General features: G+C 35.0%; 2 protein-coding genes across 2 annotated transcripts; both read left to right on the plus strand.

Moving 5' to 3' along the window:
- Positions 1 to 226: 226 nt before the first annotated feature.
- On the plus strand, positions 227 to 2,570 carry LOC142644348 (pectate lyase-like). Its single transcript, XM_075818981.1, has 3 exons — positions 227 to 375; positions 491 to 1,231; positions 1,980 to 2,570. The coding sequence occupies exons 1-3, from the start codon at positions 266 to 268 to the stop codon at positions 2,338 to 2,340; spliced, it is 1,212 nt and encodes a 403-aa protein (XP_075675096.1). The 5' UTR covers positions 227 to 265; the 3' UTR covers positions 2,341 to 2,570.
- Positions 2,571 to 20,413: 17,843 nt separating this feature from the next.
- On the plus strand, positions 20,414 to 23,208 carry LOC142639927 (mitochondrial inner membrane protease ATP23). Its single transcript, XM_075814054.1, has 5 exons — positions 20,414 to 20,610; positions 20,784 to 20,905; positions 21,277 to 21,414; positions 21,501 to 21,584; positions 22,755 to 23,208. The coding sequence occupies exons 1-5, from the start codon at positions 20,502 to 20,504 to the stop codon at positions 22,887 to 22,889; spliced, it is 588 nt and encodes a 195-aa protein (XP_075670169.1). The 5' UTR covers positions 20,414 to 20,501; the 3' UTR covers positions 22,890 to 23,208.
- The last annotated feature ends 4,259 nt before the right edge of the window (positions 23,209 to 27,467 follow it).

The raw sequence follows: 27,467 nt of genomic DNA on the forward strand, positions 1-27,467 counted from the left end.
ACTTACGGGCCCGTTTAAGACAGAGAGTCAACCAATTTGACTTATAGGGTTTGATTTTATTGGAGCTTGATTAACGGTTTAAACTACCAAAAAATGTAAAAACTTAAACAAAACCCTGAAATTACGATAAGGGAGACCCTACATGCACAGATTAATTAATCACGCCTGCACTCTCGGCTTTTATTTCTTTATAACCCACCAAGTCCACACCACAGCTCTCACCTCACTCCAATTTGCCTCCACTTCTTCCAAATCCAAGAAAAAAATGTCTCATCTTTCTCTTTTGCTTCTTATCTTTATCTACATTCTAACCCCAAGTTTTGTTTTCTCATCACCAGTACAAGACCCAGATCTTGTTGTACATGAAGTACATAGGTACGTAAGAATAAGATCCCACATTATTATGTTACATTTACATATATCTCATACTATAATTCATGCTCTATGTAAGTAAAGATTAATGTGACATTTTTTTTTTGGTCGTTAATAGGAGCATCAATGCCTCTAGGAGGAACTTGGGATACTTATCTTGTGGAACAGGCAACCCCATTGATGATTGTTGGCGTTGTGACCCCAATTGGGACAAGAATCGGCAGAGATTAGCTGATTGTGCCATTGGTTTTGGTAAGAATGCAATTGGAGGAAGAAATGGTCACATCTACGTGGTAACTGACTCTAGTGATGATGATGCCGTGAACCCGAAACCGGGTACTCTACGACATGCAGTAATACAAGATGAACCCTTGTGGATTATCTTCAAAAGGGACATGGTAATTAAGCTTAAGCAAGAGCTAGTGATGAACTCTTTCAAAACCATTGATGGTAGGGGCGCTAGTGTTCACATTGCTGGGGGGCCATGCATTACCATACATCGTGTCACTAACATCATCATCCATGGCATCAATATTCATGATTGTAAGCAAGGGGGCAATGCTGATATAAGAGACTCCCCTCATCACTATGGCTGGTGGACTGTATCAGATGGTGATGGGGTGTCCATCTTTGGAGGGAAGCACATATGGGTGGATCATTGCTCATTGTCTAATTGCCATGATGGTCTCATAGATGCCATCCATGGATCCACGGCCATCACCATCTCCAACAACTACATGACTCATCATGACAAAGTCATGCTTTTAGGCCACAGTGATTCCTTCACACAAGATAAAGACATGCAAGTCACTGTAGCCTTTAATCATTTTGGAGAAGGGCTAGTGCAAAGAATGCCAAGGTAGGTAACTCATTTTCTCAACAAAAAAAAAAAAAATGTTCAAAATTGAAAAAAATAAAAAAATAAATAACGGTGGAACACTTTAAGTCATTGATCTATAGATAAATAATTATTATAGGTGCTATGAATAATACAAATGTTATTACATAAACTTCTCAAATTAACAAATCAAATTTACCATCGCACGACTTTGATGCGATGGTCACTCCATAAGTACAAATGCTCGTGAGGTGTAAAGGGTAAGGGTCAAGGTTCAAGTCTCCAAGAGGAAGTTTCATACACATATACACTTAGATTAGATTAGATTAGAATAGAATTTTATCTTGTATGAAAAAAAATAAAATTTTTCTTTTAAATATTTACATTCATTCGCGTGAATTCATAATATTATGTAATAAGCTTATATTCTTACATAAATAAATTAAATGTGATATTAAAAATACTACAAATTTAACTATAAAGACCTTATAAATTAATGTATCGCTGATTATAGAAAATCAATGTAAATATTTATTTATCATGCATGTTGTTAAAGTAACATTAATCATATTAATTCTATGTTGGTTTATAAGTTTTTTTCTTTATAGTTATATAAGCCCAACAAGCTTTAAACTTATTGTAGTTGTGTTGTGCTTATATTACTTATAGAACACTCATATGTCTATATTGGAAAGACTGTCAAAATTGTTAGTAACTCTACTATTTCCATCCTACAAAGTTGATAAAGCTGAATTTGCAAAATTTACAGGTGTAGACATGGGTATTTTCATGTGGTGAACAATGACTACACTCACTGGGAAATGTATGCTATTGGAGGGAGTGCTGACCCTACTATCTACAGCCAAGGCAATAGATTTCTTGCACCTGATGACAGGTCTAAGAAAGAGGTGACCAAGCATGAGATTGCATCAGAGAGTGAATGGAAGCACTGGAACTGGAGGTCCGAAGGCGATTTGCTGTTGAACGGAGCCTACTTCCGGCAGTCGGGAGCAGGTGCATCTTCTAGCTATGCTAGGGCATATAGCCTGAGTGCAAGACCATCTACTCTGGTGGGCTCAATGACCATGACTGCTGGTTCACTCAATTGTAGGATGGGATCCCGCTGCTAATTGAGCACACTGAACCCCTAGTTTATCAGCTAAAAAAAAAACTGTGAGGGCAACTAGAAAAAAGGATGAGAACAATATTAATCCTTTGTTTGCCAACAGTTTACCACTTATATGTGTATTTGTAGTGTTTTATCATTTATGTTGCTTAACCACTTAACTAGTAACAACTTACAAACTTTTTCTGTCTGTAGTATCTATTTTTATTACCCTTAATAAAAGATGAAGGGATTCGACTCTAGATCTTCAGAGAGTATCTCATGCGAAGATTATATGCTGTGGAATCCACATACCTATAGAATTCATGTAGGATGAAAAAGCTACAAAATAAATAAAGCCAATACATAAGATAATTATAAAAAAAATAAAAAAACTTTCCCCACAGATAGGGGCAGAATTGAAGTGCCAGTAAGTCATAACCAGTGGCAACTTTTGCTTTAAAACGATTTTGTGTGTTATTGACTGCATTTTCCGTATCATAAGGAAGTCAAGTGTTGATTTAATTGACTAGCTTCTTTGTTTTTCCCCTAGCCACCCTTTTATGGTGAAATCTCAATCTTTTCCTTCCGTGTACGTTAATTAGTGGAGGTGCATATGTGAACAAGAACTACTAAAGATCATCTAGCTGTGCAGAAAAAACACTTGTTAGAAAAGCGACATTATACTCCTTTTCTTTCACATTTGTTTTTGGGGGCCAAAGACTAGAATATATAATTCCAAATGTTATAATTAAATATTTATGTTGAATCTAGAATCTTCACTCTAAAAATAGAAATACTAGACAATTAAATTGGCTCCTTCTTGTGAATTACAAATCTATTCTCGCTTAAGCTCATATATATTGACTAAATTTTTTGAAAAAAATAAGAGGCAACTAATGAAGTGCGGATCAGCTGCTAAAATTTCTTAATGAAATCTAATCTTACTAAAGTATTATTAATGAACTCTAGAGAGACAGAGATAGAATACATAAAACTATTATAATGAAATCTATATCAACAACATTGTTCCGAATCTAGGAGTATGACCTGCTTATTGCCAGCTACATTTCCACTCGGAAAGCAAGTAATTCAGTTTCATATAACCGAATAGATATGGTCATCTTATATGCTAAATTTCGTTGTAAATAGATGATCTTTATTATTTGATATATAAATTTATTGTGAAAATTCTATTATTAAATTACATATTTTCTAGATTAATTCTTAACACACATGCTAAATTTTGTTGTAAACAAATGATCTTTACTATTTGATACATAAACTAATGTTTTATACATAAATTTAGAACATAAAAACTTGAAATTTATATATTTATTAAATAAGATAATTATTGATTTATGATCATTTTTAAAAATCTTGCAAGCATTTAAGGTAGAAGAAGAAAATATAATCCAATTGTAGATTTGTCAAATTTTACATCTAATAAAAAAAAGTGTAATATTATTTATTATTATACTAAAATTTTAACCCAATCCAAATATTCGTAAGAAGAGTAATATCAAAGACACAAATTTTCTTTTTATTATTATTTTTTTAGTTCATTGAGGTTGTAACTTGGAAGTTGTGATTAATTTTCCTTAAGGAAAAAAAAAAAAAAAAAACAAAGCGTTGATGCTTCCCTTTTTCCTGTCAATCAACAGAATCAACTGCTAGAGGAGTAACTTTACTATCTAAATTTATTTGATCCAAAAAAAAAAAAAAAAAGAGAATCTAAATTTATAGGTAATGAGTCTTACATATCTACAATTGATCAAGAGAGGTGTCTTCACGTCAAGAAAACACACTCATTTTTAGTTGCTGGTCATGATTGACTTGTTTACGTAGCACCAACTCTCTCTCTCTCTCTCTCTCTCTCTCTCTCTCTAGCAAATTTGTCCATTGGACTATAACTAATCTAAAATAAAGTAACATTAATGGTCGTTGGTGAAATAGTGCGATTAGTTTAGGTAATTAATTAATACTTATGTGTGAATGGTACAATTCTATGTTTGATTAAAGGCATGCGCTAACAGGTAACACTATGTTATTGATGTATGGTTCAACTAATTTGTTACATGATGATTGCTATTTATTATCAGGTCAAAATATTAATCGATTTTTGGTACTAAATATCTTTTTAGGCTATAAAAGACTTTACTAATTAAGTTAATTGTAAACCAATATAATAGATACCAATTCTTAATTATTAAACTATAGATTAGACCAAAAAAAGAGTCAAACTAATGAATTTGTAATGATTTGTTGCTTTTTCCCTCCTCATTTGCGGTGTTGAAAATTTTCATATATCAATTTATTTATTTATTTGAGCATTTCAATTCTTCTTTTTTGTTCATGAATGACAAAAGGGAGCTTCCAAATTCCTAGCCACAATAACTTTAGTGACCTCTCTTCAGACCCAAAAAGAAAAACCCTCCAACATCTTAGATTTCTTGGTTCTTCCGTTCTTCGAATGCAAAGTAAAAGATAGTCGCTTGACTTACATATTGACAATTTTTTGAGGCATATGTTTCGAATGTACTTTGTTTTAATGGGTTAGGCATGGTACAAAAAAGAGTACAAAATCAAATATAATTGGTCCTTCAAATTAGTGTAGATTGACATACAACTTAACTAGTAGAAGCAAATTTTCAAAAGCCACTGGACTAAGGTATATATGAACAAGTACGTGTGGAAATTTAAATCATCTGTAGACGAATGGCTATGAATTAATGACTATCTTTATATATAGTTGAGGTATTTCCATGTCAATTTTATGCTTATTTGTAACGTGTGTTTGCTACTTTCACTGTGATTCTATCTCATTTTTTTGGACAGTGGGACTATATATACCAATATATATATTTGAATGACCTAAGTTGGTGTAATGAATTGGTGTAATGGCTTGTGACTAAAGAGTTAAGAAAAGTAATGCTACAATGATAAATTATTTTATAACAATTTTACAAAATGTTGATGTGATCAATTTTTTATTGGTTTTTATTTAGACTTATCATTAATATCACTTTTTCATTTACTAATAATTACTCACTACATCAGTAGTTTTTATATTTTTTTTGTAAAATAGTTTGTATTTATAGCATTATTCAGTTAAGAATAACAAGTTCTTTTCATTACATAAAATAGAATAACCACTTAAAATAATGTAAGAGTTACTTTAGTAAACAAAAATATCTCACTACAGCTAGATGAAAAGAAAAAACTCATGGCTGAAAACCTAGTTGTTCAGGAAATTTCGGAGAGGTTGTTGCGACATACCTAAAATATTTCTGGCTAATTTTGGACAGCATTCGATATGAGCGGATTTGAGATTGGGTAGTCAAATCAGGGCTTCCAATTTTTATGTAAGAACTAAGAACTCTCTGCTCATTCATGAATTCAAGATTCTTAAGAAGACTAATTATTTGAACTCCACAACTGTATAATTGGTTCTCTATAAGCCACTAATCCTGTGGCTGTAAACCAATTTTCATTCCTCAAATACACAACTAGAGGATAATACATGAAAGTTAAAAGTTGAAACTTATGGCACATTTGGTAAACTATAACAATAATTACATAGGAGTAGGAATATATATTACAAGGAATACAAGACGGTGTAATGTAATGGAATGAAAGCATTTTAAATCAAACTTAAGATATATTTTATGAAATATCTTACTCATATAATTATATTTCCTAAAAAATAATATTTTTAAAATTTGAAAGAGGATTTTTTTATGATTTTTTATTTTTATAATTGTTATGTGTATATGAAAAGTTTATGTGTTTGAAAATATATTAATTTTAGAAATTAATACACGTACTAAGGAACAACTATTATATCATTTTTAGAAATAGATAGTTAATCATTAATTTTAAAGAATAACTATTCATAAGGAATGACTATTCCCTGTAGTAAAAATATAACCAAACTACTGAATAATAGTTAAACTATAAGAATAACTATTACATTATGGTAGCTATTACAGTCTAGTTTACGTTCTCTTATTTTCCATTTTCCATTTTGTGGTCAATAACAATAATACAATTAAACTAGCTACTATCTGATCATATCCGAACAAATAACTATAAGAGGGACACAATCTTTGACTATTTCGAACTTGATTTTTAGGTTTCATTCCCAATGACCGAACCACATTAAAAATTGATAAAGATCCATTAGATATATGATATTGAAGGCATATATAATTATATGTATAAGGTTTACGAATTTTTTCTTCTCTCATATGACATTCAAAATGGCAACCGAAATCCTACAAATCCCCAAATTTATTTGAATTTTGGATTCTTTTCAATTTTCTTCCCCCAGTTTTATTTCCTTATTATTATTATTATTATTATATACTATATATCATTGGAGTTGGCCATTCCAGTATCAGTTGGGAGATTGTCAGATTGATAGGGCCTAGAAAGATTTTAAATTAGAAGAAATATTGTCAAGAAGTTGAATTTCTAATACGGTTATAAAGTATGAAAATATGTTCATAAATATGTCTAACTCTTAATACTTAGAATAAAAATAAAAAAATAAAATTAAAAATTAAAAACAAGAAAGAGAGAATTGTCTAAGACTTTTATAGGTTTAAGACGTATATACACAAATTGGGGCAAATGTTGTACACATTTGCAAAAGTATGTAATATTGTACACATTTTGCAAATATATATGTACAACATTTGCCACATTTGTGTATCTAAAATGTTAGTTTACATTGATTATTGTTAGTATAATATAAACTAAGAATTATTGTTAGTATAATATAAACTAAGAATTTTTCAGTTGAATATTAATTAGTTAATGATAGTCAATTTCTATGCTATGCTGTACTGGTAAACAAATTTCATTAGAAGACTCGAATTTGAGAGTTATAAAAAACAACAATAATAAGCAAAATTATATTGACAAAATCTACAAAGTTATTAACATGCAAATATAAATTATATTATATGGTAATTAGAAGCAACATTATCCGAAATGCATTTGAAATCTCAAAAGTGCAAATGAACTCTTTTCCCTATCAAATTGTATATATGTAACCCAAGAAAAGCACATACATGTATAACATAACAAAAACAAAAAAAGAAAAAAGAAAAAAGACATTACTTGAATGAAATACAAACTATCTCAGTTTTAAAAGTAAACAAAGATCGAGGACCCTTTTTTCAAGTACTTAAATGGCTCCCTCTTAATTAAAAAGCTAATACACAAATGTATAAAGCACATGGTAACACACAACAAGTAACGTACACGGTCAAAGGACAACTCAGTATAACAATATCTTCAGTAAACATGTTAACTGTCTAGCTTAAAAGGCGAAGAAGCCAGCAACGATGGTAGCTCCGACAGCAAGGGAGACCTTAAGAGTAGTGGCGCTGCTATCTGTGGTGGTTGCAGGAGCTGGGGCCTCATCATCAGATGTAGGTCCTGCGGCAGGGCCACCGGCGGGGCCACCTACGGGGGTTGGCACGGTCCCAGGGAAGGGGGGGGATGAGACACCGTCATCGGGGGAAGCAGCTGGGGTAGGGGTAGAGTCATCATCATCATCACTGGGAGAAGGGGAGACGGGTGTGGTAGGAGGTGGGGTGAGAGGGGCAGGGGCAGACCTAGGTGCCTCCGTGGGGGGGGAGGTGGAGGGGGGGTTAATGGGAGCAGGGGTGGAGGTAGGAGGAGAGACGGGGACTGGGGCTACGGGTGAAGATGATGGAGTGGTAGGCGGGGCTTGTGGCGCAGGCGAGACGGTGGGGGAGGTACTGGGAGAATCATCATTTTGAGCTGCTACAAAACCAGCAGCCGCAACGAAAATGAGAGCAAGAAGAACAATCACTTGACGTGCCATGTTGTTTGTTTTTATCTGTGGTTGTACTAGTAGATTAGGATTCTTAAGATTGCAGTACTTCTCTAAGATATATAGAGAAACACTGCACACCAAAGAATGAAATAAAAGGGTGGTGAGGAAAAGGAGAATATATAGGATTAAGGGTGGGAGGGAAGATAGGGAAATGTATGGAGGGGAAGAGAGAAGAAGGGTGTCTGTTCGGTTTAGACAGTTGTTTTATTGGTTATAGGGTAAAGGAGAGGAGAGAGAGGAGGGGGTGTTAGTATTTGGGTGACCGGGTTTGGTGGCCTTGCGACAACTAGCATGGGTCTTCTTCTTTTCTTAGAATGAGACTTCTTGTGGTTGGGGGAGTCTCAAACCAGTTGTAACTTTTATATACAGCTCCTATAATTTAGAACACGTACACAAATATAATTCTAGGTTTGAGATCTTAATTGGAATGACACAAACTTCAAAAGGATGTTGAAGTTTTATATGTATAAATTAGAGACTTATATAATGAATGAGTTGGAAAATATTGACTTTTTGAAATTCTCTCTTTTTCTCTTTCTCTTTCTCCTCGTCTCAGTTTATGAAGATAATATTAAATAAATAATGACAATTGATAATTTAAATAAAATAGAATCTAAAATAGATAATATGACGTAGAAGTTTTTGAAAAATGATAGTATAAAATAGAAAAAATAGGCTCTTATGCTAAAATAGACATAAATTTATGCAAGAGTCAATACAAATGCTTTAAAGTGATGAGGATGAATTCATCCACAATATGATCTCACTTATAACAAATATAAAGTGATTGTATAAAATAAAAAATTTAGGCTCTTATACTAAAATAGATAAGAATTTATGCACGAGCTAATGCAAATATTATGATATGATGATGATGAATTTATCCACAATATAATCTCACTTTTAACAGATATAAACTGATTATAACAGATATAAACTGATTATATAAAATAGAAAAAGTAGGCTTTTATGCTGAAATACACAGAAATTTATATACGAACTAATGCAAATGCTCTAAAGTAATGAGAATGAATTCATCCACATTATAATCTCACTTATAACAGAAAGCTTAAGTTTACAAAGGTTACAGTCACAACCATTGAATTTTTGAAATTTGAGAATGCATGATGAATGTGTCCCTTACCCTAAATTGTAGAAATTGTTGAACTCAGAGCAAATGAAGCCAATTTGAGACTCTCTCTCTCTCTCTCTCTCTCTCTCTCTCTCTCTCTCTCTCTCTCTCTCTCTCTCTCTCTCTCTCTCTCTCTCTCTCTCTCTCTCTCTCTCTCTCTCTCTCTCTCTCTGTATATATATATATATACACACACAGTATACACTAATAATTTTAAGACCCAAGCTATGAGAAAAATGAAAAATCCCACAAAGATACTCTTATTAATAGAAAACATCGTAAGTACTGATTTAAGCTTTAGAAATATCAAATGTTAGAAATATTAGGTTGACATCATATCATTGCTACCTAACTCGATCATTTGATTGCCCTTTGTGCATGTGTACATGTCGTTGTCGTACAAATTTTAAACCAGCCATGTAAATAATCACCAATGCATCATCATAAAGCCAATTACAAGGATTGAATGCATTGTTAAAAAAATCCTAATTTGCGATTAACATCCTAGTTAGTTAAAAACGTTTATGTTACGTGTATAGGTTGTATACGTACATAATTATTAAAGAAACTCCCGTTTAATGTTCCATTTTTTGTGTTACGGTAATAAACGCACTCTTTTAAATTTGAGAGTTAAATTCCGTAATAATTGTCTCTCATAACAATTCGCTGCTCAAAAATACAGATATAAAGATAACAAAATTTTGAAGTTTGCCAATCCATTTGCCTTCTAGAAACTAACAATCCTATCTAAAGCCAAGGGGAGTATAACTATTATCTCATATATGATAACAATAAAGTAAAACACTTTTTTTTTTTAATATACGAGATAGAAATTCTACTTTGATTTAATCTAAGAATATATATGTGTGAAACTTTCTTCTATAGACTTGAACCCTGACCCTTGCCCTCTACATCTTACACCCCACAAATACTTATACTTGTAAAGTGACTATCGTATCAATGATGCACGGTGGTAATAAAATAAAACACTTATACTAAAACGTATTACTAAAAAACACAAACTGAAAAAGTTTCTAATGAATATTTTATTAATTTATTAAAATCCTAATTACCCAAAATTAAAAACTAAAGCTGCCAGATACAAATCTGTTAGGAATCTAATGATTTTAATTTCTATTACTCTCAATTCTAGTAGCTCTTCGAGGGAACTAGGCCTCCTTGATTCTTCTAGGGAATCAACCTCCAATAGCAATTCAAGAAAATTGGCTATTCAAGTATTATTCATCAATGATCCCTGCTACAATCTGAATTGATCCTTATATACTACTTACTAACTAACACAGTACAATACAACTTAGCCTTAACTAAGTACAACACTTAAATGCAGCAGCAATTAATGAAACTACTAGTAACTAACTCTGTACAAGCCTCCTTGCCTCTCTCCCTATCTGTATGTACAAGCCCTTCACTGCCCTGCCCACACAGCACACATCAAAACCCTTCCCTACACCCCCAAGCACCCTACCCTGCACTACCAAGCACCCATCACTGCACTATCTCTAATCAGAGTCCTAACATTACCCCCTCCTTTAAAGCACCTAGCCCACAAGGTGAGGGTATTGAACTTGCAATTTATGAAGAAGTTCCCAAGTGGCATTAGCTAGAGAAAAGCCCTCCCAATGAACCAAAAACTCAGTAGCATTCTTCGACCTTCTGAGCTGACATTGCCTTTGCTGCAAGATAGCCTTTAGTGTAGGAGTGATATTGCCCTGAGCATCAACTGGTGGAAGTGTTGGAATTGGAGTGACTGCCTGTCCAATCTTAGCCTTCAAACAAGAAACATGGAACACCAGATGGACCCTTGAAGTGGAAGGCAAATCCAGTTTATATGCCACAGATCCTATCTTCTACAGAATTTGAAAAGGCCCAAAGAACTTAGGTGCTCACTTTCCCACCTTAGACCAACGAAGGGAGTGTTGTTTGAAGGGTTGCAGCCGAAGGAAGACCTAATCACCCACCTCAAAACTCCTCTCTTGCCTATGTTTGTCAACCTACAATCTCATTCTATCTTGAGCAGATATTAAAATGCTCTTAAGAAGGCCCAAAATTTGCTGCCTAGTCAATAAAAAATCATCCACAACAGCTGTCTTAGTGAGGCCAAGGATGTAATCTAGCAACTTAGGGGGTTGAAAACCATAAAGGGCTTCAAAGGGAGTCATTTAGTGGCAGTATGGTAGTTAGTATTAAACCAGAACTCAACCAAGGGTAACCACTCCACCCACTACTTTGGCTTGTCCCCTGCAAAGGTCTTGAGATATTGCTCAAGACTTTTGTTAACCACCTCAGTCTGATCATTATATTGAGGATGATAGGCAGCAGACATAGCTAAATCCACTCCTTGCAATCTAAATAGCTCCTCCCAAAATCTGGAAGTAAAACACAGGGTCCCTATTACTAACTATAGAAGTGGGCAACAATGTAGCTTAAAGATGTGAGCCATGAACAAGGAAGCCACTTTGACTGTAGTATAAGGGTGAGATAGTGGGATAAAATGGACATACTTAGTGAGTCTATCCACTACCACCATCACCACATCTTGCTTCAAGGACTTAGGTAAACCTTCCACAAAATCCATACTTATAGAAGTCCATGGTGTATGAGGAATCTCTAAGGGCTGCAACATGCCAGCTGGTTTGCTGGCTTCATGTTTGATCCTTTGACACATCTCACAACCCTTAATATAATCCTTCAAGTCCGTCTTCATTTCCTTCCAAAACCAGTCCCTTTTAGCTCTGTGAAAGGTCTTCAAATAGCCAGAATATCCACCCAATGGATTGTCATGCACTAAACTCATCACTTTAGGCTTCAGACCACAATTAGAGCCCAAGTAAATTTTGCCTTTATATAACAAAAGTCCACTCTATAGACTAAACATGCCAGCAATAGCTGGATTATTATGGAGTGTTTGTAGGATTCCTTGCACCTCAGCATCAGTAGCATAATTAGATTTCAATTCCTCAAGCCAAGTTGGATGGGGAAAAGAAATGAGAAATAGGCTACTAATATTGTTCAAGCAGAACAAACTGAAGTCTGAATGATCACAAAGAACCATCTTAGGAATTGGAAAGGCATCAAAATCAACCAACTCCACCCAAGGAAGTCAATACCGTACTAGAGGTTGTACCGGTTTGGTCAGCGATATGATATATTTCGGGTACCGATCAATACTGGTGTATCATTTCGGGTTTACCGCTATATATATTATTTGTATATTTATTAGTCAAATTTTATATAATTTATTAACAAAACTTAATAATTTTTTAAAATTGTATGAAGATGTAATTACTACTACTAACTAGTTTGCAACATGACATTTCATTAATGTTTCTATCCTTTTAATAAAATGATAATATAATAATAATAAAAGTACCAAGCAATGTGATGTCAAAAAGACAAAATTTGAAAAGTTAACTTCAGTTCTTACTTTAGCCCATTTAAACGTTATTTGTTCACATTTATTAGACTATCAAAGGCGGACAAAACAAGAAAAGTATACAGAGAAGAGAGAACATTGATGCTGGGACCAGCTGAAGAAGAAACGACTTTTATGCTGGGACAAAGGTGAGGAAGAAGTGATGGCAGCAGCAACTGGCAGTGGGTGATTGGCGCCAGGTTAGTGACTGGAGGATGACAGTGTAGGTGATTAATATAGTTTTTTTTGGCGTAAATGCATTTTTAGTCCCTAAACCAATTAACGCATGTTATTTTCGTCCTTTCCGTTAGTCAACCGATGGAAATTGCTGAGGTGACTACCGGAGGAATTAAAAAATTATAAAAAATGCCCCGTCACCATGACACATCAGCATATAAATTTAAAAAATTAATTTTTTAATTTTAACTAAATAATAAAAATAAAAATATAATTAAAAACTAAAATTCACATTAATTAAGATTGTTCTTCATGTTCTTCAGATTGTTCTTTATTTTACAACTTGTTCTTCATATTCTTTCCAATTAAATTCAGCAACCAAGAACTCAAACCTATCACAAGAACACAAACCTAGCAACCCAAGAACTCAAACCCAGATTACTAGGACATAAATGAAAACAAGAAGAAAAAACCTAACCCACCATTGCAGCCCAACCACCACCACCACCTCTGAAATTCCATTTAAACATCAAATCAAACCCTAAAACCCAAAATAAAATTCAAAAACCATACCCAACTAAATCTGAACCCATAGAACAAATCACAGCCAAATACCCATCACCTGCAACCAACAACAGCAACGACAACCCACAACAGAAACCCCACATCCACCAACAGCAACAACAACCCACCAACACCAACACCAACACCAACACCAACCCACAACACACATAAGACCCACAACCCGACAACTACCCACACCCATGGTGAGCAAAACCACCCACCCATGGCTACCCATGACCCCACAGTGTGCAAAACCACCCACCTATGGCTACCCCTGCCCCCACAAACCCACGCCTACCCACAGCCACCCCACAACCCCAACGACCCCACACCGATCTGAAGCCCACCCACCCAAAGCTGATCTTGAGAAGAGAGATACCCCCGCCCCCATGAACCCACGCCTACCCACAACCACCCACAACCCCAACGACCCCACACCGATTTGAAGCCCACCCACCCAAAGCCGATCTTGAGAAGAGAGAAGCTTCACTGAGGAAGAGAGTAGAGAGCGTAAGGGAAAGAGATGAGAAAAAAAGAAAAAAAAAGTAAAAGAAGAGAGAGGTCAGAGGAGTTTGACCTCACGAACCCACGCCTACCCACAGCCACCCACAACCCCAGTGACCCCACATCGATCTGAAGCCCACCCACCCAAAGCTGATCTTGAGAAGAGAGAAGCTTCACAGTGAGAGGAAGAGAGTAGAGAGCGTGAGGAAAAAAGATGAGAAAAAAGGGAAAAAAGTAAAAGAATAGAGAGGTTAGAGGAGTGTAAAGTGAAAGGAAGAGAGAGAAGAAGTGATGTCCTAGTGATCTGGATTTGAGCTCTTAGGTTGCTGGGTTTGTGTTCTTATGATGGGTTTGAGTTTTTGGTTGCTGAGTTTGATTTGGGAAGAATATGAAGAACAAATTGTAAAATGAAGAACAATCTTAATTAATGTGAATTTTAGTTTTTAATTCTGTTTTTATTTTTATTATTTAGTTAAAATTAATAAATTAAAATTTTAAATTTATATACTGATGTGTCATGGTGACGTGGTATTTTTTTTATATAATTTTTTAATTTCTTCGGCAGCCATCTCAGCAATTTTCGTCGATTGACTGACGGAAATGACGAAAATAACACGCGTTAATTGGTTTAGGGACTAATAGTGGTAAAAATAAAATGTAGGGACTAAAATGAAAAAATGTCAAAATGTAGAGACGAAAAGTGCATTTATGCCTTTTTTTTTGTACCATCCGAATTTCAATTTCCGGCCAGAATGTCTGATTTTTGCCGGTACTGCCCAATATTTAGAACGGTACAATACAAGCATGTTTCTATACCGGTTGAGTGACCGGTAAGAGAAATACCGGTCGTAACGGCCGATACGATACGGTATTAACTCCCCTGACTCCACCTGGTTGAGCAAAACAGATTCTGAATCAAATTGACCCCTTTTCACCTTGCCTGGATGAGACATCAGCTACTACATTTTCCTTCCCTTTCTTATAGTCAATGATAAATAAGTATCCAAGGAGCTTAGTTATCAATCTTTGGTGCATAGGGGTGCTAATTCTTTGCTCTAGCAGGTACTTTAGGCTTTGATGGTCAGTTTTGATCACAAAGGGCTGCCCAAACACATAAGGTCTTCCTTTCCTTACTGCTATAACAAGGGCCAATAACTCCTTCTCATAGGTAGATAAATGAGCACTCTTACCCTTCAAAAGTTGACTATGAAAAGCAATGGGTCTTCCTTGCTGCATCAACACAACCCCAATTCCAAAACCAGAAGCATCACACTCAACTTCAAAGGGCTGAGAAAAATTAGGTAAGGCAAGTACAGGAGGTTGAGAAATAGCTTGCTTAAGGTTCTAAAATACTTGGTCAGCTTGATCAGTCCACTCAAAGGCATCCTTCTTAAGAAGATTAGTCAATGGGGCTGCAATGGACCCATACCCTTTTATGAATTTCCTATAGTAACCTATTAACCCTAAAAATCCCTTCAAAGCTTTCACAGTTTTGGGAGTAGACTAGTCCAGCATAGCTTGAGTCTTCTTAGGATCAGTCCTTACTCCATGACCTGATATGATATGCCCCAAATACTCAACTTCAAAGCAAGCAAAAGTGCATTTACTTCTCTTGGCAAACAATTTATGATTAAGCAGCACTTGTAAGACTGATCTGAGATGCAAAACATGAGCAACCATGTCTCTAATATAGAAAAGAATATCATCAAAAAATACAAGTACAAACTTCGTAAGGAAAAGCTTGAACACATCATTCATAAGAGATTGAAATGTAGAAGGGGCATTAGTTAATCCAAAGGGCATTACCAAGAACTCATAATGACCATCATGAGTTCTAAAAGCTGTTTTCTCAACATCTTCCCCCTTCATTCTAATCTAATGATAGCAAGACCTCAAATCCAACTTTGAAAACACCTAAGCACCATTCAATTCATCAAGGAGCTCATCCAACACAGGAATAGGGAAGTTATCCTTAACAGTGTCATTGTTAAGAGCCCTATAATACACACACATCCTCCAACTACCATCTGCCTTCCTAACTAACAACATTGGTGAAGCAAAAGGACTTTGGCTATTCCTAATTGAACTAGAATTTAGCAATTCCTTAACAATATTTTCAATTTTAGTCTTTTGATAGTATGGGTACCTGTAGGGTCTTTGACAAGTTGGTTGGGCACCTGGTTTGAGGATGATCTGATGTTCATGCCCTCTACAAGGAGGTAAACCCTTTGGTTCCTCAAAAACAATAGCATACTCCTCAAGCAAGGACAACACTTCTGTTGGAACCTCTGAAGCCTTGGACATGTCAGCCAATTCAATGGACACAATCTATAATAACAGTCCCTTAGCGATTGGCTGTTTAAGGAATTCATTTGCAGCCTGAATCAAAGAACCAGTAGGTTTAATGCCTTGCAACCATATTTGTTTGTCTTGGTACATGAACCCCATCATTAATTGCTTGAAATCCCAACTAGTAAGGCCAAGAGCACAAAACCATTGAGTTCCCAGCACCACATCACAGCCCCTTAGAGTCAACACATGCAAATTCACTATGAATTCATTGCCTTGCATTTTAAGCAATAGATCCTTACATTCCCCTTTTGTTCTAATTAAATCTCCATTAGCCTTCTTCACCTCTAAATTGTGGTAGAGTCCACAACCAATTTTAAAGTCTTAACCAAAACAGCATTAAGGAAATTATGGGAGCTTCCAGAATCCAAGAGAATTACCACCCAATGCCCCTTAATCTGACCCAACACCCTTATAGTGCCTGGAGAGGGACTGCCCAACAGTGCATACAAGGTAATATCAACTTGGTCAAACTGAAATTCTACAGTTTAATCCCCTTCCCCAGTTTCCACTTGACTCACTTCTTGTACTTCATCAATCATGAATAGTTTAAGACCCTTGCACTTGTGTTTGGGTTGCCATTTTTCATCACAATAATAACAAAGGCCCTTCTTCCTTCTCTCCTCCATCTGAGTTGATGTTATCTTTTGTATGGACATTTTGGCTGAAGATTCAGCTTTACTGTCATGCTTATTAGTTAGAGATTCTTGCCAACTAGTCTTGCTAGACTCTTGGAATGGCTTATAGGCCTTCTTGCAAGTAAGCAAATACTCTTCTTGAATCTTGGCTAAACCAAAAGCAGCACTCAATGTTCTTGAATCTTGGCTAAACCAAAAGCAGCACTCAATGTTCTTGGATTTTGCATCCTCACAAGTAGCATTATCTCATCCCTTAATCCACTTAGGAAGCAACTATGCTTATGAGACTCAGGTAAGTTCCTGATTCTATTACTTAACATCTCAAATTGACTTTTATAAGCAGCCACAGTGGTAGTTTGTTTTAGCTTAGTCAGGTTTTCCATAGGGTCATCACATGATGTAGTTCCAAACCTGACTTGGATGGCCCTAACAAATGTTTCCCACGAATCCAAAGACCTTTCACAATCTTGAAACCAAACTAATGCCTCATCATCAAGGTGATAAGAAGCATTCAAAATCCTCTCTTCTTTAGGAATTTCATAATACCTAAAGAATTGGCCAGCTCTAAAAGTCCAAGCCAAAGGATCACCTCTACTAAACCTAGGAAACTCCAATCTAATAGGTTTAGGAATTTGAGCACCTACCTCAAATCTTGGATAAGCTTGATGTGGCAGCACCTCTACTTCATGATGATTTCCTGGCTGAGGAACATAGCTTTCTTGTTGTTGCACTGCTGGGAGTCTTTCTTCAAACACAGCTTGCAAACCCTTGAAATTGTTGTCTAGAGCTTCCAACCTTTGTGTAATCGTCTCCATGGTAGAGGCATGATCATCCAACCTTTGTTGAACCAATGAAATAGTCTCACTCAAAAGGGAGTATCTAGTTTCTTGCACCATGACAAAACCAGCTCTGATACCAAACTGTTAGGAATCTAATGATTTTAATTTCTATTACTCTCAATTCTAGTAGTTCTTCGAGGGAACTAGGCCTCCTTGATTCTTCAAGGGAATCAACCTCCAATAGCAATTCAAGAAAATTGGCTATTCAAGTATTATTCGTCAATGATCCCTGTTACAATCTGAATTGATCCTTATATACTACTTACTAACTAATAGAGTACAATACAACTCAGCCTTAACTAACTAAGTACAACACTTAAATGCAGCAGCAATTGCTGAAACTACTAGTAACTAACTCTGTACAAGCCTCCCTTGCCTCTCTCCCTATCTACATGTACAAGCCCTTCACTGCCCTGTCCACATAGCACACAGCAGCACCCTTCCCTGCAACCCCTAAGCACCCTAACCTGCACTACCAAGCGCCCATCATTGCACTCACTACACTATCTCTAATCAAAGTCCTAACAAAATCCCAATTTGTTAATGTTGCTATATGATTCCAAAAAAAAAAAAAAAGAATGTTGTTGTAAGTCAATGCATTATAGTTCCTTTAAAAAAAATGCTAAAAATGGAGTACAAATTTTTATTACAAAAAAATTACAAATTGATGTGCCAATGAATAAGATTGGTGTAACCACAACATGATACTAAATGACTGTTTGAATTATTATTATTATTATTGACACATCAATACCTATGTAGTAAAATTTGCAATAACCCTAACATACCTAAAAAAATTTTGTTCGGATGTTCTATGGATTAAATCACATTTGACAAAAGTTAACGGTCATGACACAAAGATTAAATTATTTTTCTCAATAATGCATATGGTAAATGTTTCCATTTTTTTTTTTTTTGAATTTCTTAACAATAAATATAACTTACTTGTATCGTGCTTTATTTGTTTTCATATTTTTATGCCGAATTCTCAAAACGTACTTTTCTGAAAGATACCAAACTATACCCGTCCATATATTTACAGTATTAAACCCATAGCATATTTTATTAACTATGAAAAACACCTACGTTATAACTTCAACAAATTTAATTTAATTTAATTTTAATGAGTTCTTAAAATAAGAATTCAACTCTAACTTTGAATGCAAAAAACATGGGGCTCTATCCTGAGGCTCTCCAATAAGAAAAGGCCCGTCAGAATAAAAAGGGCCCTAACTGTGAGTGCATAATAAATTTCAAAAGAAAAAAAAAAGTTCAATCCCAATAAAATAAAATAAAAAGACCATCCTAATAATTTTTTTGGTAGAAATAATTATTAAAAAAATTAAAATGGATAGATAGATTGAATTAACCATGTTAACTATTGAAAATGAGATATTAGCAAAAAAAAAAAAAAAATCGTGGCATGTTTTCCAAGAGATGTTGCCTTCCCTCTAAAGTCTAAATACAAAAGCTTATTTAATAATTTTGTATCTAGAGAAACGATAATCATTTAAATATAGTATTGAGATGAAATAGTACTAAATAAATATAAACGATCCTATGTAAAACTATAGCCTTAAGTTTCAAATTATATTGAACTAGCCTTAATGTAGGATGTTTAATTAAACACAACAAAATTTTCAAACCAAAATGCCCATAAAGTGGTTTCTCATCAAAGGATAAGATAACTTAGTTGTTTTATGTATTTAATCTAAGAGATTAAATTCTATAATGATATAGTGTAAAACCAAGTTTTATCCTTTCAATCTCAACATGTCATATCATCATATTACCTATTAAAGAATAGACACAACCACATTTAATCAATTTTAATACTCATTAACCCCACGCGCACCCTTGGTGCGGTGGTCACTCCACAAGTATAAATGTTTGTGTGGTGTGGGGGGTAAGGGCTGGAGTTCAAGTTTTTAGGATGATGCTTCACACACATGTACACTTAGATTAGGTTAGAGTAACAATTCTATCTTGTGTCTAAAAAAAAAAATTTAATACTCATTTGAAAAATCTAATTTAAGTGTGAATTTATTGTGAAATTTTATTATGTGTGGTAAGATGTATTGAGTTTTAAGTAAAAATCTGATGTGACAATCTCTTATTGGATAATGTAAAATATGAGTTTTACATTCTATCTTTACTAAATTCGGACTCTGTAAAAGAAGGTGTGCATCCAACTTGAATTGTAATTTTATTTTAAGTCTTGGGTCGGTTGGGTTTAGGTTGATAGTTTTCCAACCCATATGACCCAACCAATCATATAATTTTCATTATTTTAACTATTTAAATTAATTTTTTTATAATTTTTTGAGAATAAAATTTGAAATTTAGAATTAGGTATAATATGTGAATTAGTATAATAATTTTTTTTTAAATATTTAAATAATTTATAAAAGTTCAAAAGTTATAAGACATGAAACATATAAGTGCAATCGTTCTACTAAACTCAATTCAACCCGATCTATATGGGTTGGATTTTGTTTTTATATATGCTATGAATTGGAAATTTTGTCACCCATTTTAACAAAAGAGATGATGATAATAAATAATAGTAATAGGCCCAACCCATTGGTTTTTTAAACTGCCGGATCCGACCGTTGACCCGAAAAACCACTTTGTGCGGGATAGAGAGAGCTCCTCTGCCAAAAAGATCAAACGGAAAAATGGCGGAGGAACCCATCCCGGAACCCGGATCCGGACCCATCTCCTCCGCCTCCAACGGCGGTAGATCCATAGAGGAATGCCAATCCATGATCCAAAGAAGTCTCCGAAGTAATTTTTCAAAAACCCTCTTTATTTTTTGTTGAATACAAACTTTATTAGGGTTTAGGGTTTTAGGAACTTTCACCATTTCATTTCCTTTTTCAACTGATTCTGAGCTTCCAAACAGGGAATAGTGATAGAAATGACTTCATTTCATGTGGGTTTTTTGTTTTTGGTGATAGCTCCAATGGTGAAGTTTCTGAGGGAGCATTTGGAGAAATCTGGGTGTGTACTTGGGGACAAGTTCATCAAGGCCGTCCATTGTAACAAGCAAATCAGTGGCGGTTACGTTCGCGGCGAAGGGGTATTCAATATTTATTCAATTGTATTTGGTCTTACTTTGGTTTTTTTGTTATTATCAAAATTGGAGCTTTTGCATTATACATTGGAATTTAGTAATTTTGTGATTGAAATTTTTGCTTCAATTTGTAGTTGGGATTTTATGAAGTTATAGTATTGTTTTTTGAATTTTTTTTATTGAGTTTAATCCAAGAATGGCACTGTGTTTTGATAATGTTATGTTAAAGTCAGTGTGTACATGCCTGAAGTGAATATTTGAACATTGTATGGATAAGTGTTATATATCTATTTATGATTGGTGGGAAAAGTCTATGATAGACTAATTCTCTCTCTTTTTTTTGGTTTGTTGGGGTTCTGCGTGTGTGTGTGTTTTAGATTATGGTTTGTAGTAATCACATGAACATTCAAGACGAGGTGAACCAAGTGGTGATACATGAGCTAATTCACGCATATGATGACTGCCGTGCTGGAAACTTGGACTGGGCTAACTGTGCTCACCATGCTTGCAGTGAGGTGTGTGCCAGTGTGGTGGAACTTTTTTAGTCCTCAGGTTGTTTTTTCTTTCAATGAAAGAATGTGTTTCTATTGTCGATAAACAGATTCGGGCCGGTCATCTAAGTGGTGATTGCCACTACAAGCGGGAATTGCTGCGGGGTTATATGAAGCTACGAGGCCATGAACAAGTGAGCTTCCCCCACTTTACTTTACTTTACTTTACTCTTATTCTGTCTTTGCAATCTGATAACATTGAGTGGTCTCTTTTCAACTGATTACCAGTCTTTTTTAATTTGGAAGTCTGCAAAAGACCAAAACATTCAGTTTGTAATTTGTAACTGAAAAAGAGAGAGCATAAACTGTTATGTACATGGGGACCATTCAGCAAAATTAAGTCTCTTGAATTTTGCAGTTACCAATTACAAATAACAGGGATGCCACTCCTTGTTGAATGAGAATGCTACTGACTGCAGTATGCTAAATCTGAACCATATGAGATGCTCACATACTCTGTGACAGCTCAAAGATTCATGACAAATGGCCAAGTTCTCCTTACATTACATAAAGTCAACAGTGATATCATATCTTCTAGAGTACATGATAGTGTTCGACTAGGAAACTAACTAAAATATTGGGTAGAGCTTAAACTCTTTTTTGCATGTTCGCTTACAGGACTGTGACTTAGGTAGAATTGTAAAATGAGATCTGGAATCTTAAAGTTCAGTCCCCACTCTAGTATAAAAGTAGTTTTATTAAGTTATATTTTTCTTATCAGGAAACCATTCTGTGAGCTGAAGAATTCAGCAATGATAATGCGACTACTTTACTTCGGAGAACGACATAGGCTAAGCCTGAATTACTGCTTCATTTGATGATAAGAAGGAATTCCTCATGTTATTGTTAATATGTTAGTAAAAATTTTCATTCCCCACCTATTTAAGGGTAATGGACCTTAATGATTACTCTGCATACAGTTGAGGATCAAATAACATTCCTCATAATCTCCCCTCCCCACCCCCCCCCCCCCTCGGCAGGCGCGGGTGGGTGTGTGTGTCTGTGTGCACAGGTGCTCATGTGTGTATGTTAAAGTTGTATTTTTTTAGTGATTACTGCTTTATAATGCCCAAACCTACTTCATCAACTGACACATTCCATTGTCTTTTAGACATAGAAAATAGCATGTCATTTATAATGGTCAATGGTCAACTAGGTGTATATACCATCTAGCTTAAATTATGCCCAATTCATTTCTTGCCCATTTACATAACAAATGCAATACTCTTTATGCTGTAGTGTCGTTTAGGCATTTTTTGTTATGTGATTAATTCAGTTATGGGTTTTCATTTTGACATTTGAAGGACTGTGTGAGAAGAAGAGTCATGAAATCGGTGATTGCGAACCCTTACTGCTCAGAAGCAGCTGCAAAGGATGCCATGGAAGCTGTCTGGGATGTTTGTTACAATGATACACAGCCCTTTGACAGAGCTCCCTGAAACATGCTGATCACTACTTGCCAGTGCCAAACCAGCTGTCCCTTCCAGTTTTATTGTAGGAATGGTGTTGTAGCAGACTCTGGCTTTGAAGCGAGTAATATGCCCTTATTTTTGAGTTGACATGACTTAAGTCAATGAGAAAGCTCATTTTATTTAGATTCTTTCTCCATTTTCTCTGAGATATAACTGCATAAAGAGAATTTTACATTTTTGAATGTTATACATTATTGTACACCAATAATTGATGCTTTCTCGGAGACAAATTCAAATTCAAATTCAAAGAATAAGAATCCTTTATTAGTTGTGCCTTTTTCAATCAGAAGAAGCATGTATTTTTGTTATAATGCTGATCGAATGCTTCTGTCATTAAAGGAATGCAAGTTATGATGATTGGAATGTGAGTACTGAGCATGTTTTGCTGGAATTGACTCCTTAAGAAAAATCCAAATTGTAAAACTTTCAGTTATTTGCAATTGTGCTCATGTTTGAAACCCTAGTCTGAAACCATCTTATGAATTGCATAATTAAACTGATCTGATGAAATAGAATGGTGTGTGTGGAATGCATGTTTCAATGCCTTTTGAAATGACAACTGCCTTGCCAAGGAAGTCCAAATCTGGAAGAAAACAAAAGGCTGACTAGTCTTAGACATGAAAGCAAATTCAGTTAATAGGCAAGAACAAATTTGGCCAACTTCATTGAAATGGTTCTGTTATAACGGTGAGACACCAAGAAGAAAAGCTCCAGTCAGAAATGCTAAGATAAACAAAATTGCTGCTGCTTTGAACAATTTGCTGACATTGGTTTCAGATAGTGTTATCTGCAGATCTTTAAACACATCTTTGTGCACACCTCTGATATTCCTTGTTAGTCATTAACTCTATTTCAAAACAATTATACGGATGAGAGGTACAAAGAAAAGCTTCGGGCAAAATACTAAGACATGATAGCTACAGCTTTGAACAATTTATTGATATTGGTTTCAAATCATGTTATTTGCAGATCTTCTATAAACACATCTTTGTGCACACCTCTGATATGCATTGTTAGTTATTTACTTAATTCAAAATCATTCATATGGATGAGAGGTACGCATAAGCGCTATGCACAGGAGATGTGTAAGTAACATTTTGTTCCCATTTTTGAGGTTGCCAATTGAGCCACCTAGCTGACTGGCTGGTTGACCGGCTGAGCCTAGTCTTCAATCTTCTATAATGTAAACGGCTATAGTTTATTTGGAGATTGTGGACCATGTGGTCATATATCCTCATGACTTTATTCTTTTTGAGTATTATACTTGTAGAAAGAACAAAAAGAACCTGAACATGTTAGCCTATACACATTCTTCTTTTTAGATTTTCGTGTTAGCTAGATTTTTGTATGATGCATGTTATCATTATTTAAATGGTTTTTTTTTTCCTTCTTTCCTTCATTTTTATTCATTAGTGGGTCCTTTTCCTACTCTTATCCTCTTGATAAAGGGCAGCCAGTATGCATGTTGCAGAGTTAGAAGTGTTTTGCATAGCATTTTAGATAGAGGTGGGAGGGATGAGCATGGAGAAGGTCTAATATGAAGGTGGGATTTCTTCTTAAGATGATCATCTTTCTCTTCTTTCTCAGTAGATACCACACAATTGCTATTAGACCACACGTCTCAGGTATAAATAGATTGCATTTACTGCATTGGCATTGGTTTTTTCAGTTGTATATGCATTTAAGCCGAGCACTAAATTGATTAGTTTGCAGGTGTGAGTGGGTTGTGGGATCAGCATCAGGAATTGGAAAGGAAACATGTAAATGTGCATGAGCCAGTATCTCAGTGGTTGTCCGAGGACTATTCTCTACCTCACAGAAGGCGACCTGTGCACAATAAGCTGGACCCTTGAGTCATGCCCTTCTGTCTTTCTCTGCTGAGCGTTCTGTTATTCCTTGTAGTGAGTCACTTGGCTTTTGGTGTTGTTGATCTTTTATTACTGGCTTGAGGGTTGGTTTGACATGGATAACTCTAGCTACATTAGCATTTAGCACAACCATGAGTAAAGTAATGCATAAATATTCCCTGTTTTCGCAGTTTCAGTTAGTTTTCATTCTAGTTTTCAATATGATGGAACTTGTACATGAAATCCTTGGTTTGTGAAACCTGAGGTGCAGTGTTGAATATAGCAATGGATCCTGCTTGTTTCCCTATGGACTTAGGTTCATGGTGTCCTGTTTTACAACACGTGTCCGCATCTAACTGTGCCCAAGTTTTTTTAATATTTCACTTTCTGGATAACAAATTCAGGTGGCAAGTTCAGCAGAAGGACGGATTGTTAGAGAAAATGTTGGATTTTTGGATACTGAGCTAGTTAGAGTATAGGTTTTCATCTTTTGTAATGCAAAAGCAAATTGCTGCAGCCTAAGATGAAATGGATGCTAAGGATCCATTTTCAATTTGCCTGTTGATTTTCATGACATAAACTAATATCTTCATCTCATTATTCAAATTTTGCATCATTCAAAATTGACCAAACTAGAGCCTTAGAAGGTCACCAGCCTCTAACTAAAATAGTTTAGTATTATTCAGGCTTTACTAATTTGACCGACAAGTGCCGAAAGAGGAAAAAATGGTGTACTTTTTATACTTATTTAGGGGATCCATTATGGATTTTGGTTGAGAAATAAAGCAGCAGGAATGAAATTGATCTATTGTCCTACTCTTTCTTGGTCACAATAGTTGGCCGCGCATGCATAAACATCTCTATTTGCCCATGTTCCAAAAGTCACACAGCAGATTCGGGTTTGCATTACTTTTGCATTATCATATGGTTTTTAATTATCATAAACATCTACTTTGGACCATCTTTGATCATTTTTAATACCCTATTATCTATGTTGTCGCTAAATATGATGAAATGGGTCTTCCACGTTTTAGTTTGCTTTACATTTGCCTAGTGTGAAAAGATGCCACGTTTAGAAGAAAAAACACATCCTTTCATGGATCTAAGTAAAAAACACATCCTTTCATGGATCTAAGTCATGTGCAATTGTGCCCAAGTGTACCTTAAAATATGTCTTTTGGGCTAAATTACAAATAGATTGAGAGACCTAATGTGATTTTCGAAAAAAGAAATGCTGATCCCCAGGCCCTTTATAAGCGAGTCATGGCCTTTTCTCCAACCCACCTGATCTGGTGATTGGTGGCATAGATCAAATTCATTTGTTCTTGGGTTTGTTTTAGTGTACCAAAATTTGAATCCACAATGTGGGTTTGCTTTCTTTTAGGCTTGGTCTATTACGAGTATATAGACAATTATTTTCATATAGATTTTTTTTTCTTTCCATTCGAGGTTTAATATACATGAGACAGTACCTGTGTAGTCCTCAAATCTAATAGGCTCGAGATGAAAAAACAAAAAGAAGAAGGAACTTGTGAGCTCTTCTATTATTCTAAATATTCTCTCCTTTTTACCCCCAATAAAATAATAATGATATATTACTAAATGGAAGTAATTTTAACACTAAAATAAATCTTCTCTTCTCTCTTAATTTTTGAAACACAAAGCTCAATTTTTAAGATTGATGAAAAATAGCATGAAAAACAAGTTTTGATTAAACAATATAAACCCTAGAAAATTAGCAACATAAATTAAAAGAGAGAGTTAAAAAAAAAAAAAAAATTCTGAAGAAGCTATAGAATCACGCAAAGTGTTGTCCTTAAAAGTTGATTCGTGCCACTAGAGTAGTATCTGGTGCAAATGACTCTCTTGATCGAACAACCCCCAAGATTAGACTATAGCAATGATTTTTGAGATGAACACACTTCCAATTATGAAGAGTCAATAACAACCATATATTGACTTTCCTTAAACCTAAAAGCAAGAGCTGAAAATTATGTGAGAGAAGAAGAAAAAGAGTAAAGAAGGAGAGAGTAGACCAAAAAACTCAAGAAAAATAAGAGGTTTGTTATGGTTAAAAATAAGCCAAAGAAAAATAGACTAGTGGATCTCCAACAGGCCAAAATGCCAATAGTTATTATGTTCTTCTCTTTTCGGTTGAACATATTCAGATTGAAAGATTAGTGGTTTAATGAACTCATCTTGTGGAATAATTGTGTAATGCTTAGTCACAGAGTTTATGTTTTCTTAAATAAATAAATAACTATATTCTTGGTTTACAATTTAGTCGAGTTCAATATTTGTTATGTAATCGTCATCCAGACTAAGTGTCATATAATTAGTTTGGATAATTGTCAATGATAGTGGATTAGCCAGAACGTGAATTGCAATTTCAAACCCCCTAATTAGAGTTTGGTTGAAACTTGAGAGGATTTTCCCAAAATTAAGTGTGCTGCTGAGCATGGAGAACTCTAGCTCTAGGAGACTAGGACCACTAGCAAGGTTGGCAATTTTTAGAGGTTTCACGTTTCTCACTTTCCCCCTTTAGTTTGGATTTTTTGTAGTTCAAGAAAAATGGCAGCAGCACCAAACCGCCCTCAGTACCAAACCCCCCTCTAAATTTGGTTTAAGCTTAAATTTCTCTCCTAAATTTTTAAAAGTCTAACTTGGTCCCGAAATTTTTTAAGCCTATGAATTTATT

This window comes from Castanea sativa, chromosome 1 (assembly GCF_040712315.1).
Source record: "Castanea sativa cultivar Marrone di Chiusa Pesio chromosome 1, ASM4071231v1".
Lineage (NCBI taxonomy): Eukaryota > Viridiplantae > Streptophyta > Magnoliopsida > Fagales > Fagaceae > Castanea > Castanea sativa.